Raw genomic sequence first — 15,195 nt, 5'->3', positions numbered from 1 at the left:
TTGAAATTGGATTTGTGATCCTAGCGTTGAATTCTGCCCGCGAACACAGTTTCCTTTTGTGTCGTACTTTTTATCACGTGGTAGACGTCCTCACCCTACCCACCCCCCGGGAGTCGTTCCCCACGGGGCCGTGGGAGAGAAGTGTCCCAGTGGGGCTGCCGGGGCCCAGGACCGTGCGTGGAGCGTACATTCCTACCTGCCTCTCGGACCTTCCGCTAGAAAGCTCTGCTTACACCCGAAGTGCATTGCGGAGAATTTCCAGCGGGGCGAATTCGTTGCTGAGAAGGCCGTTGTGGGCCTGTTACTCCTTCGAAGGCAGTGAGGCAGCGTGTCTCCTTTCTCTGGTTGCTCTTAGAGTCTTCTCTCTCCTTCTCTGGGGCAGTTGCACTTTTCTGTGAACAGGGGAAAACTTCCAGCCTCTGTGTGAGGAAGGACAACAGAAAGCGCCACCCTGGTCCCTACACGAGCAGCGTGCAGCGGGCACTGCTGGGCGGGGAAGGTTGGCGCTCTGCCGGCCGTGAACGTGTTCACACGCCTGCTCCCTGCGTGTCAGGTCCCAGCAGGTTCACAGACTGCGTGTCTTTCCTACTTGACGTATGACTTGTGATACGTCGGCTTTGCTCCCCCAGGAAGTGAGTCACACAGCATTTTTCTGTGCAGCGTCAGGACCTCAGCCCCTGGCTGACAAGACTGAGCCTTGCTTCTGTACACGTGCGCTCCCAGCCGGCCACGGCCCCCAGGGCTGCGTGCTGTTGCTCGGGATGCGTTCGGGGACTGTCTGAGACAGACAGGAAGTGCTGCAAGCGTAAGGTCAGACAGGTCTGTAGCATGGAAATGCCGTGTGAGAAGATTAACACGTTTGTTTTGCTCCCCACAGGTGAGGAGGAAAATGCTTCCCGTTCCTCCGGCTGGGCGTCCTATCTGCACAGCTGGTCTGGACTTCGATAGACCGAAGGGAAAAGCATTATTTATTAACCAAATAGAATCCATTCGGCAAAAAAGGTTCACGTACATGGCTGTCGTTCTTTTGTCCAGAAGCGTGTGTACGTAAGTCACGTCTCCGTGTGTGTCCATACGTGTGTCTGATGGGTTTAACTCCAGCAGGTGGAGTGTGGGAGGGGCTGCGGCCCAGGGACCCTGCCCCTCCCGCTGCTGCCAGACCCAGGGGCCACGAGGCCACCCCACTCCCTCCTCCGGACCCTCAGGCCACCTGTGTCGGGGCCGCACTGTGAATTCTGGAGTTAAACTAGATTTTGGTCCTGTACCAGCTGGAATTTAGGCTTTTAAAATAATGTTTGAAGACCATTTATCACAAGGTCAGACTTGCAGATAGATTGTTATTAGTGACAAATTATGAGAGAAAATTTGTGAGTTAAAGTGTGAAGGAAAATGCTTTATCAGTAACGCTGACGTCTTTATGACAGGAATGTAAAGTGAATGTGCTGCCGTTCGTTACGAGACTAAGTTAAAATGTGATTCATTTCGTTATTTCCTTTCAAATGAGCTGTTCTTTTTTCTCTGAAGTGTATTACCTCAAAACCTGTTCTGGGATCAGATCAGAAGCCCTGGTCGCCACGTTCCCGTGGCGGGGGCTGGGCCCTGGGGCCCTGCCCAGGCTCCTGCTGTGCTTCAGCTGCTTCCGCGCCAGGAGTCTGGCGGGACCCGGGCCGCGTCCCCAGATGACCATTCACCGGGGCGCCGGCTTGCGGCTCCGCGTGCTCCCGGCCCCAGCGGACAGGTCGCTGCGTGCTGCACGGGGCCCTGGGAGATCGCACAGCCCCCGAGAGCAGCTCTAGGTGCGGGTCATCTGCCTGGGCGCCTCTGAATATTCCATGGAGCCCATCAAACACGTGTCCTTAAATCATAAACGTGAGAATGCTAGTTGCAGAGTTTCTTTGTGAAAAAGTCGCCTCACAGTATGCTCTGGGAAGCTCTCTCAGCTTCCAGCTCATACGCCGATCTTCAGTCTCAGCTGGTGAACTGACTTTGTACTTTGGTGACTGGGAACTTTGGTTTCCAATTTAATTTAACTGAAATTTGCTGCTGACATGTTGAGTTTGTTCTTTAAACAAAAATCTCAATGTCTGTCTTTCCTCCTGTTTTAGAAGAACAGACCTACTAGTGAATGTATTAATGAAATGCATCTATTTCAGAGCTGACTTTAAAAGTTTAAGTTTAGTTTTTTCCTTTATAAGCTGTGAATATGAGTATGCCAGCAGTATGCGCTATAACTGTCACAGTATTTAAATAAATTTCACTGTCTCTGCAAGTCCAGGCCTCTTTGAAATCTATAACAACTTGTTTTGAAATATAGTCTCTACCTATGGACATAATAACAAAAGCGGCTTTTTGCAAGATAAAAAAATTTATTACTTTGATTACAAAAGAGGTATCCTTCCCTGGTTTTAGCAATGAGAGGAAATGTCATGATTAATATTTCTATTAAACATGTTGCATTGTTATGCCTGCTAATCTTCTATTAGCCGAGGTCTCCTGGGCACTTTGAGTTGCTTTATGAAATGAATCTTGGGTTCCTTCTCTGCTGTCTTTACCAGTCGGGACCTCAGACCCTGGGTGCTTGGAGGAACGCAGGTCGCCCTTTGGGTCGGTGGTGCCTGCTGCATCTGACACCCACCTTCCGGCTGAAACTCGGGCCACCTTGGCCTTTCCGTGGGCACCTCTCAAGTTCCGGCCTCGGTGGTGTGAGGGTTTCTTGTGCAGCGAGCTCTGCTTATGCTCCGGACAGCGTAAGTGGAGAATGACATTCCTTTAGGCAGAAGCGGAGTACTCACTAGCGGCGCCGGGTCCTTTACCCCACGTTAGCCAATGATGAATCCAAGAGTTCCCACGAAGATACAACAACGTTGCTGTTTGGTAAACAGAGCACACAGAAATGCTCACGTGTGACTAAATAGGAACGTGGTGGTGGCACTTGGTGCAAGACTGTTGTGTTTTGATTTGGTGTCTGAAAATCAGCTGTGGCTTCGGCATAAGCCCAGGAGGACAACCTGCTACAACTTTGCGGTGTCTTTGGGCTGATTTTCACCCGTGAGTGTTAAAAAGCATTTGGTTGTTTACGTATTTGGTTATATAGAGGAGGGAAATGTTTTTCTCCTGCATTCAAAATGTGATTACATGGGAAAAGAATCAAGTTCTGACATTCAAGTTGTTACTGTTTAAAAAAATAGGGCTTCCCTGGTGGCGCAGTGGTTGAGAATCTGCCTGCCAATGCAGGGGACATGGGTTCGAGCCCTGGTCTGGGAAGATCCCACATGCCGCAGAGCAACTAGGCCCGTGAGCCACAACTACTGAGCCTGCGCGTCTGGAGCTTGTGCTCCGCTACAAGAGAGGCCGTGATAGTGAGAGGCCCGCGCACCGCGATGAAGAGTGGCCCCCACTTGCCGCAACTAGAGAAAGCCCTTGCACAGAAACGAAGACCCAACACAGCCAAAAATAAATAAATAAATATTTTGGGGCTTCCCTGGTGGCGCAGTGGTTGAGAGTCTGCCTGCCGGTGCAGGGGACACGGGTTCGAGCCCTGGTCTGGGAGGATCCCACGTGCCGTGGAGCAACTGGGCCTGTGAGCCACGATTGCTGAGCCTGCGCGTCTGGAGCCTGTGCTCTGCAACAAGAGAGGCCGCGACAGTGAAAGGCCCACACACCGCGATGAAGAGTGGCCCCCGCTTGCCACAACTAGAGAAAGCCCTCGCACAGAAACGAGACCCAACACAGCCAAAAATGAATAAATAAATAAATAAATAAATAAATTTATTTAAAAAAAAAAAAAAGAAAGAAAGGCTCCTGTGAGTCGAATGCTGAATATGGTGAGGAAACGTGATTTCAGGTTCAGTAATGCAGGTGACCACCTGGTTTCCTTGGAGGATGGGCCCACTCCCACCCACCTCTCCAGAGTCTGCCCTCACCCCTCCTCTCTGAGGACGGTCACCGCCCCTTCCCCACCCACACCATACAGATGCAGGGAGGCCCAGCCATAGTCACCTGGACCAGGTGCAGGGCCCTACCTGAGCCAAACCACCTAGATTCTCTCAGGGTGAGGACTTGGGGCCGAGAGTCAAGTCAGCATGTCTGTGCACCCAGAATTGAGACGTGTAGACGCAGGGGCTCCGGATGACCAGAAGGAACGGGGAAAGCCCACCAAAGCCCAGCGCCAAGGAGGCTAAGCTGACGCGCAGAGATCACGGAAACCTGGGCCAGGAGTTCTAGGGCCTTCCATTAACAATATGGAATGAGCTCGTGATATTAAAGTTCAAACAGAAGAAAAAAAATTGAACAAAAAGAAGCAGACATTCTAATCTAGGAAGCTCAGAACTTAATAGTCTCTGGTCTCTGAAAATAAAAGAAGTAGAAATTTTCAAAGAAATATTGCAAGAAAGCCTTGTGCAACTAAAAGACAAGTTCAAAATAAAGGGCTGATCAAAGATCCAGCAGAGACAGTCCCGACTTCCGACGGGTCGACTTAAGATTTTTTGACTTTCTGATGGTGCGAAAGCGATACCTATTCAGTAGCAACCGTACTTGGGGTTTTGAATTTGGCCCTTTTCCCCCAGGCTGGCGATACGTGGTCCGGCCCCTGCCGTGCTGCTGGGCGGTGGAGCCGTGGCTCCGAGTCACCCCGCGACCAGAGGGCGAACAGTCGGCACACTGACAACCATTCTGCTTTCACTTTCAGTAGAGAATTCAACAAGTTACATGAGACAGTAAACACTCTGTTATAAAACAGGCTTCGTGTTAGATGATTTTGCCCAACTGCAGGCTATATCGCAAGTGTTCTGAGCACGTTTAAGGTGGGCTGGGCTGCGACGCTTGTGGGGTCAGGTGTACTAAACGCGTTTTCCACTTTCAGTGGGTTTAGTGGAACGTAACCCCATGGTAAGTGGAGGAAGATCTGTACATGAACGAAACAGGAATATCGATGTAAATTTTTAGGAGAAAAAGAGGCTCCTAAAAGGTTTCCAAAGAGAAAAAATACAAGTCACATACGCAGGACACAGGAGGGAAAGGGGAGCTGCATCAGACCTCTCGACAGCAGCACTGCACACCTCAAGGCACTGGAGAAATTCCTTCAAAATTCTGAGGAAACATGATTTCCAGCCTGGAATTCTGTAAGCACAAGCTCTCAGTTAAATGGAAAGAGAAAGACATTTTCAGATCCTTAAGAACTGAAAAAAAAAAAAAAAAAAAATTACTTCCCATGTCCTTTCTAAGGAACCTTTGAGAGAACCTGCTCCAGAGGGAGAAGAGCACGTAAAACAGCAGCCGCCGAGCAGAGACTCGACACGGGAGAGCACTGAGCCGGGTCCCCGGATGGTGGCTGGGCAGCGGCCAAGAGGCTGAGGACGAATAAACAAGGTTCCAGATGCGGGTTCTCCTCGGAAAAAAAAAAAGTGGAACTAATAGATTATTTGATGTAGCTAATGTGTAAACTTTTATTGAAAGATGTTGGAACTAATAAGGACCTATCATATAGCGCAGGGAACTCTTACTCAATACTCTGTAATGGCCTGTATGGGAAAAGAATCTAAAAAAGAGTAGATATATGTGTATGTATAACTGAGTCACTTTGCTGTACAGCAGAAACTAACGCAACATTGTAAATCGACTATACTCCAATTTAAAAAAAAATACAGTTTTACTGAAAAAAAAAGATGTTGGAAATGGAAGCATGAACACTGACAACATATTTGATATTAAGGAAATATTTTTAGCTTTTTTAGTTTTGATAATGTTTATGTTTAAAAAGAATTATTTTAAAAACATGCTGAAATATTTATTGAAGTCACATTTGATCTAAATTAATATGGGAGGAGGGAAAAGTGGGTGAGAGTGTAAATGAAAGAGGATCAACAATAAATTCATGGTTTTCTCATGGCAAACATGTTCATTTTATGCATTCTTTTCCCACACACCTGAAGCACACAGTTTTCTCTTTTTTACATAATTTGTACATTGTGTTTTTTAAAAATATTGAGATATAATTTACCTACCATAAAACTCACTGTGTAGACTGTACAGCTGAATGGCTTCAGTGTAGTCACAGGATTGTGAAACCATCCCCAATTTTCATCATTCCAGAAAGAAACTCCCTACCCGTTGTTAGCCTCTCCCCCAGTAACCCATCCCACCCTTGGCAACCACTAATCTGCCTTCTGTCTGTAGATTTGCTGATTTGTATAATTCCTGTTACATTGCAACTAACTCATTCCTTATTTTCCAATAAAAATAATAATCTCATGAGATTAAATGAAATGGTGCAGTCAGAGGCTGACTCAACACATTATCTGGGACATAGGACACATACAATAAATGTGGGACATAGGACACATACAATAAATGTTAGATGTTTTTATTTTCCACTTTCAATGTATAATTACAAACTAGTTTCAGCACATTCTTGTCACTGTCATTACCAAGAAGATTAACATTAATGTTATCCAGTGAAACCATTGTTTGTGGCTACAAATCTTTTCTGCGGGATGTACTAAATTCTAAATGCAAAAATTAAATATTTTTAAAATTAATATCAATGACATTTAGGGCATTTCTGTTACTGCTTTCCTAATTAGCAAAAGCAATTTAAAATGTAGTTTATCCAAGATATTGCGATTTCTGCTAGCTGTGTTTCTTTTTTTTTTGGTAACTTAGAAGAAAGCAGGTGTCTGGGTTTTGTTTGGCTTTTGATCAACTTTAAATGTTATGCTGTTTCTTAACTTGCTGCTGGCTAATATACAGGGTACGCTTTCCTAGGGGGGGCCCTTGAGAACTGGCCATGCCTTCTTGCTCCTTTTCTTACCCCAGTAGATTACCAGAAGGCCACGCTCCCTGGAGAACACTTCTGTTTCGACTTCAGTCTTTACTCTTAGTAACTTCCCCGAGGAAGTGGATCTGTGCGTGAAGCCTGGTCTGCCTGGCTTCAGAGTATCTACATTATCCCGTGATGTATTTCCCAGTTGCTTTGTCTGAGCATAGGTATAAATGTGACTCACTGCACGGGGTGGGAGGGGTAGTGGTTCATTAAGTCTAGTGGCGCAAAGATGGAAGAAAACCGAAGACACCACAGACTTTCAGTGAAAGGGATTCTTCTTAAAATTAAGAAAATTTATAAACATGAAAAACAATTAGTAAACAGACCTTGTGCCCATACTGTACCAGGTTCTAAAAAGAGCCACCCTTTGCTAAGAGCACTGCTTGTTATTCACAATTTATTTCTTTCCATACCTTGTTTGTATACAAAAGCATGATTTTTATTACTTCTCTTATAACCAGAGTAGAGGCTAGAATTCAGACCTGTTCTGAGCAATGTAACAGATAGTTTATATTATTTATTTTAGTGCAGTTTAAGATTATAAGATACAGTTCCCAAAGAGTGAAATACCATTCTTCACAAAGTGTGGGTCTGTAGTGTCTGTAGAACAACGTATCCGTATACCTCTTACACTAAGCATAATTAGGAACTCTCTACATTTTATGGTATAGAGTGATCTCATTGTAAGCTGAAAACTCATGTTAACCACTGGACGTTGTCCAATGTTTAATTCTTATGATTCATTCTGAGTTTCTGACTGAGATCACTCTCTCTGGCCTTGTGCGTTTCTCCTGGGACCCATAAAATATGCAGCTAACTTAATTTCATGACTGCACTATTTCTGCTTCCTTTCCTGGAAAAGGAGGAATCATTCAGATCAGCTTTCAAACTGCCTTATATATGACGACTTTGAAATATTTTAGAATGAACTCCTTTGTTCTAGAACTTCTGTGTCTAATACAGTAGCCACTATTCATATGTGGATATTGAAAGACTGAAATGTAGTTATTCCAGACTGAGATATACTGTAAGTATAAAATACACATGAGATTTTAAAGGCATACGAAAAATAACTTGGTTCTTTGAGAAAAGTAGTAAAATAGACACAACTCTGGCAGGATTGACCAAGAGAAGCAGAGAGATGACACAACTTTATTAATAAACAGGGGACACATAATAGATAAAGTAGAATTTTAAAAGATATGAGAATAATATAAATAACAATTGTGAAACTTTAGAGATGAAATAAAACAATTTCTTTAAAATTTAAATTTACTCTGTATTACTCTGTGCGATGATTGTGTAGATTTTAAAAGCTTGAATAACCCTATAACTACAATAGAAATTGAAATGGTGTTTAAAATCTTCTCAAGAAGAAAACACAAAGTCCAAGTGGATTTGCAGGCATGTCCCACCAAATTTTCAAGTAACAATTGACCCAATTTCATACAGATTTATTCAGACAATAAAAAGGAAATATTCTCCAACTTACTCTATAAGGCCAGCATAAACCCTGATACCACAGATAAGATATAATTGGAAAGGAACATCGCAAGCCATTTCATAGTGAATATAGCTACAAAAATTCTAAACAAAATTTGATTAACAAATTGAATCCAACTGTGTATAAAAGAAGATAATACCTCATGACTAAGTTGGGTGGATCCTCAGTATGCAAGGGTGTTTTCATATTAGAAAATACATAAATATGTCTTATTACATTTACAGATGAAAAGAGAAAAGGCATTTGATCAAATTCAACATACACTGATATAAATTCTTAGTGAATTAAAAATAGGAGGAAAGAGTATCAATGAAAAATGAAGAGCAAATGTCATCCTAACTGGACACTGTTAGAATCATTCATTTTAAAATAAGGAAAAAAAACGTGGCACTCACTAGGATTACTTCTACTTAACGTGGCACTGACAGCCCTGGATAGTGCAGTAAAATAAGAGAAATTCCAGACATATGATCTGGAAAAGAAGTAAAACATTATTTTCAGCTGATAAGATGGCTTACATTAAAAACAAAATCTACAGATAAATTATTAGAAAACTTAGGAGGGTTTGGCAAGTTGGCTGGTTATAAGATTAATATATGTAAAAGGTCAGTTTTGTTTTTATTGTACTGTTAGCAAACAACTGAAATACAGAGAAGACACCATTGTAAATCAGAGAATACCAAATACCTAGGAATAAATACAACAAAAGATATGGAACACCCCTAGACAGAAAGTCACAAAACTTATTAGAATATATTTTTAAAGACTGAAATAAATGGAGAAATGCATCATATTCATGAGTAGAAAGACTCAATATCATAAAGATGTCAGTTCTTCCCTAATCATAAATTCAGAGCAATTTCAAGCAAAATGTAATAGGATTTTTTTTTTTTTTCTTTCGTCTGCGTGGCACGCGGGATCTTAGTTCCCCAACCAGGGATTGAACCCGTGCCCCCTGCAGTGGGAGCTCAGAGTCTCAACCAGGAATTAGTTAGACTGGACCGCCAGGGAATTTCCTGCAATAGGATTTTTTATGGGACTTGATAAAATGATAGCAAACTGTATGTATTAAGAGGAACAGGCAACAGCCAGGGCACTTCTGAAAAACAAAACCAAGGACATGGGGCTGGCCCCATCAAATATTGCAATCATACGAAACCACGGTAACTAAGGCAGTACATGGATACAGTGTGGGTACAAGACACACTGACCAATGGACTAGAATAGTGAGCCAGGCCAGACCCACATGTACGTGCAACTCTGTTATTTCACACAACACACAAAATCAACTCAGAATGTGGTCCATACACACAATAGAATATTATTCAGCCTTAAAAAGGCAGGAAATTCCAGGGACTTCCCTGGTGGTCCAGTGGTTAAGACTCCACGCTTCCAACGCAGGGGGCACGGGTTTGATCCCCGGTCGGAGAGCTAGGATCCTACATCCATGCAGCACAGCCAAAAAATTTTTTTTTACTTTTAAAAATTAAAAAAAGAATGCAATTTTGACACAGGCTACAACGTGGGTGAACCTTGAGGACATTGTGGTGAGTGCAATAAGCCAGACACACAAGGAAAAATCCTACATGATCCCACTCATATGAGCTCCCTAGGGTCATCAGATTCACAGAGACAGAGAGTAGGGTGGTGGGGGCCAGGGGCGGTGGGGCGGGAGTCGTTGTTTGATGGAGACGGAGTTTCCATGGGGGAAGATGAAAAGAGTTGGGAGACGGACACTGCAGATGCTGCGCAACAGTGAGAATGTACTTGACACGTGTGAACTGTACACTTGAAAATGGCTGAGATGGTAAACCTTCTGTTAAGTGTATTTTATCACAACTAAAATTTAAGAACAACCCTAGATTGATTAAGGATTAAATGTCAACAACAGAACTTTACAACTCTTAGAATATAGAGAGGAATACCTTTTAAAACTTGGGGTACAGAAGCTTTCTTGAAAAAGATGCCTGAGACATTAACTATTAAAGAAAAAACTGATAAATTGTAGTAAGGTTGGGTTTTTTTGTTTGTTTCTCAGAAACACTTTAAAGAAAGTAAAAAGACAATTATAAACTGGGAGAAGATAGTCACAGTAAACATAACTGATAAAAGCACAATATTATGAACAAAAATCTCTTTCAAATAAATAAGAAAAGCACACACACACACACACACACACACACACACACACACAACCAAAACTTAGGCAAAAGATGAGCAGAGTCATCATAAAAGATGAATCACATACTGCCCACAAATACATGAGGAAATAGACAATCTCATTATTGACTGGGGAATTTTTTTTTTATAAAGGATTTTTTTTTAATTAATTTATTTTTGGCTGTGTTGGCTCTTTGTTGCTGCACACGGGCTTTCTCTAGTTGCGGCGAGCGGGGGCTACTCTTCGTCGTGGTGCACAGGCTTCTCATTGCGGTGGCTTCTCGTTGCAGAGCACGGGCTCTAGGCACACAGGCTTCAGTAGTTGTGGCACACGGGCTCATTAGTTGTGGCTCGCGGGCTCTAGAGCGCAGGCTCAGTAGTTGTGGTGCATGGGCTTGGTAGTTGTGGCTTGTGGGCTCTAGAGCGCAGGCTCAGTAGTTGTGGCGCACGGGCTTAGTTGCTCTGCAGCATGTGGGATCTTCCTGAACTAGGGCTCGAACCCATGTGCCCTGCATTGGCAGGCAGGTTCTTAACCACTGTGCCACCAGGGAAGTGCCTGATTGGGGAACTGAAATACCATTTTACCCCCATTTTATTGGCAAAAGGAAAAAGTGACACCAAGTATCGGGGAGGATGTTTGCCTTCGAGATCAGTAGTTTGGAGCAAACACTTTAAAAAGTGGCTTGGCCTTATCTTCTACTCACTCCAAGATAAATATTTAAGAGAGATTCCAGCATATATACAACAGTAAACAGTCAGAATGTTCGCAGGAGAACACTTCACAATCGTAAAAACCTAGAATAACCCCAGAGCCCAGCAACAGTGGAATTAATTAATTGTGATATATTCACACAGTGGTCAAACAAATTAACTACAGCAACATGGAACAATATCAGTGAATCTTAGCAACATAATATTAACTGATAAAAAATAAGTTCCAATAGATTCTATATAGTGTATTCTCTGTATAAAGTTAAACCAAACTAAAATTTTAGTTGCTTGTTTGCAAATATGTGAGTGTATGTTCAAGAATTCATATAGATTCAATAAAACTATATAAAAAGAAAAGCAAGGAGACGGTAAACAAGGAATTCAGGATGAGAGCTGCCTTGGATGGAGCAAGGGAAGAGGATGGCTCCAGTGGGTAACCAAGTATTTATGTAAATTATTATGAAGGACCTAGCTTTTCTTTAAGTGTTTTCATGGGTTCTTACTACATTATTAAAAATAATCAACTTTGTAACAAAACGATGAACTGAAAGTGAGCCATTAATGGACCAAGGATGAAAGTGTGTCAGGAACTAAGTGTTATGATCAACCAGTTCCATGTCCCTAAAGTTTAAAACTTGAAAAATACAAGCAGTGTAAAGATCACCCCGAGGAAGCCGTTATTAACATTGTGTTTCATTCTTTGCCATGTTTTCCTCCATGAGTGATCACACACACACACACACCCCCATCGCCTTCCTGACCAGCCTCTCCCCGGCCGTGACACTGTGGGACGTACGTCACCAGGGGACACACGAAGCCAGACTGGCTTCTGCTGGGACTGCACTGACCTCGTGGTGGCAGATGGCCCCGAGGGGGAGGGGGAGGGGCTGGTCCCTGTGTAGCTCAAAGGAGCAGAGTTTCAGGAACCTGTATAAAAGCCGAGCCTTCTTCACCTTTCAGCACCCTGTGCAATGTCCCCTGGCCCCGGGCTGTTTCTTCCACGTGAAATGGGGCGTTTTCAGGAGGCCGTAGGCTCGAGCCTGGGAGTCTTCGTCTAAGCGTCCACCCTGGTAGCAGGGAGGGGGGTAGCAAGCTGGTGTCCACCTGTAGGCGGCGTGGAGGTGGGTCTGCGGAGCTACAGTAGTGCCTGAAATAGAGGCTCGGGTGCAGGTGGTGCTTCAACACAGGGCAGAGCACGAGACAGAGAGACCCACAGCCAAACAGCCCTCACGTAATGTAACACGTGGACATTTACAAACCACCATACGTATTCTCCAACAACATAAGCAAAAGAAAGGACGTACACCAAAACTGTGAGAATCCTTCCTTATAGTTGGGAGCAATGGGGAGGGAGAGCATGAGTGTGAAGGGAAAAAAAAAGGGAGAGAAATAATGAAAGAAAATTTAAGTTAAATTGATAAACAAGAGAATGGAAAGGATGTGAGAAGGGCCTTGCATTAATTACTAACAATAGTAGAATGATTAACAAGTCTTTCCCCCTAGGGTTGAAACCAATTAGGACTCTATTTTTTCACGTGCCTGTTCTTGCTTGCAGATCGGATCGTTTCATTCCCTTTACTCAGTGGTTCTCAAGGTGTGCTCCCCAGACGGCAGCCACAGCATCTCCAGGGAGCTGGTTAGAAATGCGAGTCTCAGCCCCACCCAGACCCCCTGCATCAGAACCGCAGGCCAGAGGCCCAGCAGGCAGGGTTTAACATGCACGCTGTGTGGTTCTGGTCTACACTCAAGTTTGGGAACCAGCGGTCCGTGGGACGTAGCAACAAGGATCCACTGGAGCCTGCAGAGAGCTGAGGTCAGATTAGAGAAGAAATTGGTGTGAGGACAGTGAGAGGAAACACGTTATATATATATATATTTTTTTTTTTTTTTTTCAATTCTTTTCTATTATAGGTTATTACAAGATACTGAATATAGTTCCCTGTGCTATACGGTAAATCCTTGCTGTTTATCTACTTTATATATGGTAGCATGTATCTGTCAATCCGAGTGGCATTGGCAGTTTTTAAAAACTTCTCAGGTAATTCTAACAGCCAGGGCCGAGATCCATTGATCTATAAATAAATGGAATATACAGTGCAGCTGTTAAAAAGAATGAACTAGAGATATCCGTATTGAAGTAGAAGACTGTCCAGGATATATATTTTTAAAATATTAAGATGCAAAGTAGTATATATAGTGCCATTTAAGAAAACATACACAGTGGCTAAACGTATAGAAAACATCTGGGAAAACAGACACCAACCTGTTTTCAATTACTATCTCTGCAACATCGGATCACAGGTATTACAATATGCTGTCTCTTGATAAGTTACATGTTTATGTAATGTTTGAATTCCTGACTAGTAAACATTGTTGACAATTGTTATGCTTCTATGTAACTGGCATTGTTCTCAGTGCTTCTATTGTGTCTTTTTTTTCCCCTACTGATTCCCCAGTGCCTAGAACAGTGTCTGGCACCAATATTTGTTGAGAGGTGAGTCTTATTTAATCCTCTAACAAACTTTTGAAGTAGGCCCTGTTATTATTTCCATTTTGAGGAGGAGGAGTCTGAAGCAGGGAGAAGGTAAACCACTCAGCAGGTGGCTGGGAGGATTTGAACCCGGATGTGCCTGAGCCCACACCCTTCCCTCTCCACCAGGACACATCACGTATGAGCAGAGCTTTTCTGCTACGGAGCCAGAAAAGAGATGAGTATATATCACCTGAGGAAGCAGGAAAAAGCTGTCTAACTAACCCACCATTTCTGGACAGATAAACACTGTTTTCCCTGTCCGCCTATTATATACTTGTCTATTGGAGATTCATGGAGGATGAAAAGAAAAGCCACATTAAATAAGTGTTTATTGTGAATACAACCTCTAAACTATTTCCAGTCATATGCCTTCTGTGTGTAAATGTGTATCCACATGCGTATAACACATAAACTTACAAATACCAAATTTCATTTTTAAAAGCTGAGTAATGAGAGTCAAAACAAAAATGAATGAAGCAGTCTTGGAGACATCGTGCTTTCATCCCGAGAGACTCCAGGGAAAGATGGACAATAAGAAATACACTTTAACATTTAAGACCAAGAGACAATATTTTTTTCCGTCTTTGTGACAGGCATTGGTCAACCACGGAAGCAGCTCGCCCAGATAACCATCCACAGACAGGATAACTATGATGAAATGCACTACTGCTTTAAAACCACCAATTAGAGACCCAGAGGTAGCCAGTTTTTAGCCAAGTGTCCTGAAGTGACAGCAAGATTAATAGATCACAAACTACAGCATGTTGGAAGCAAGCTACCATGAAAAGAAACCTGCTTTATAAAATATAACCACAACAACAATTAAGCAAAGCAATTGATATGAAAATTAATCTCTTACTTTTGGGAACATTTGGAATATATATGCAAAACAACCCCAACTTTTTATTCGAAAAGAAGTGGGAGATGAAATTTGTTGGGAAATGAGATATCAAGACAAGTACAAGTCTCTAAATATTTTTATTTTTTTCTTTAAATATTAATACATATTCTTTTCTGGAAAACAAAGAAATGTAGGAAAACATCACATAGACTGTTCTCCAAACAAATCAGAACTACTGTTGATATTTAAGCGTTTTTAACCAGTTGTAAATCACACACTGTATATAAAAATTTTAACTCATCCCATACAATTAACCACACTGCATATTTTCTCAAATTACTACTGTCTTATAACTTGAATTTTTAATGAATTTATAATACTCCATTAAGGAAATATATTTTGTGTGCATGTTCTCCCCTCTTTCTAATCCCTAGACCCTCTACAGATTCAACTTCTGTTACTAGTTTCTTGCATATCTGATATTTCCAGATATTTCTGAATATACAAGTGGTGAGTGTGTGTGTGTGTGTGTGTGTGTGTGTGCCTGTGGGTCGTGTCTCCCTTTTCTCTTCCCTCAAACGGCAGCATACTAAACAAACTTTTCTCCCTTTCATTATTTCCTT

At 42.7% G+C, this 15,195-nt stretch overlaps 1 protein-coding gene across 9 annotated transcripts in view; it reads left to right on the top strand.

The window, feature by feature from the left end:
- The window catches only part of GCC2 (GRIP and coiled-coil domain containing 2), a 37,889-nt gene extending 32,258 nt beyond the window's left edge, over positions 1-5,631 (top strand). For 6 of the 9 annotated variants that reach the window (XM_082357315.1, XM_082357312.1, XM_082357310.1 and 3 more), the window contains one exon: positions 878-5,631. In XM_082357315.1, the coding sequence (XP_082213441.1) occupies positions 878-948 (71 nt within the window). In that variant the 3' untranslated portion in view covers positions 949-5,631. The remainder of the gene's footprint in view (positions 1-877) is intronic. The other 3 variants (XR_014234913.1, XR_014234914.1, XR_014234915.1) reach the window with 3 other exon arrangements.
- The last annotated feature ends 9,564 nt before the right edge of the window (positions 5,632-15,195 follow it).

The sequence above is a fragment of the Balaenoptera borealis genome, assembly GCF_965194805.1.
Source record: "Balaenoptera borealis genome assembly, chromosome: 15".
NCBI lineage: Eukaryota > Metazoa > Chordata > Mammalia > Artiodactyla > Balaenopteridae > Balaenoptera > Balaenoptera borealis.
Note: the sequence above shows the minus strand (reverse complement) of the source record. Positions and strands in the feature narration are given on the sequence as shown.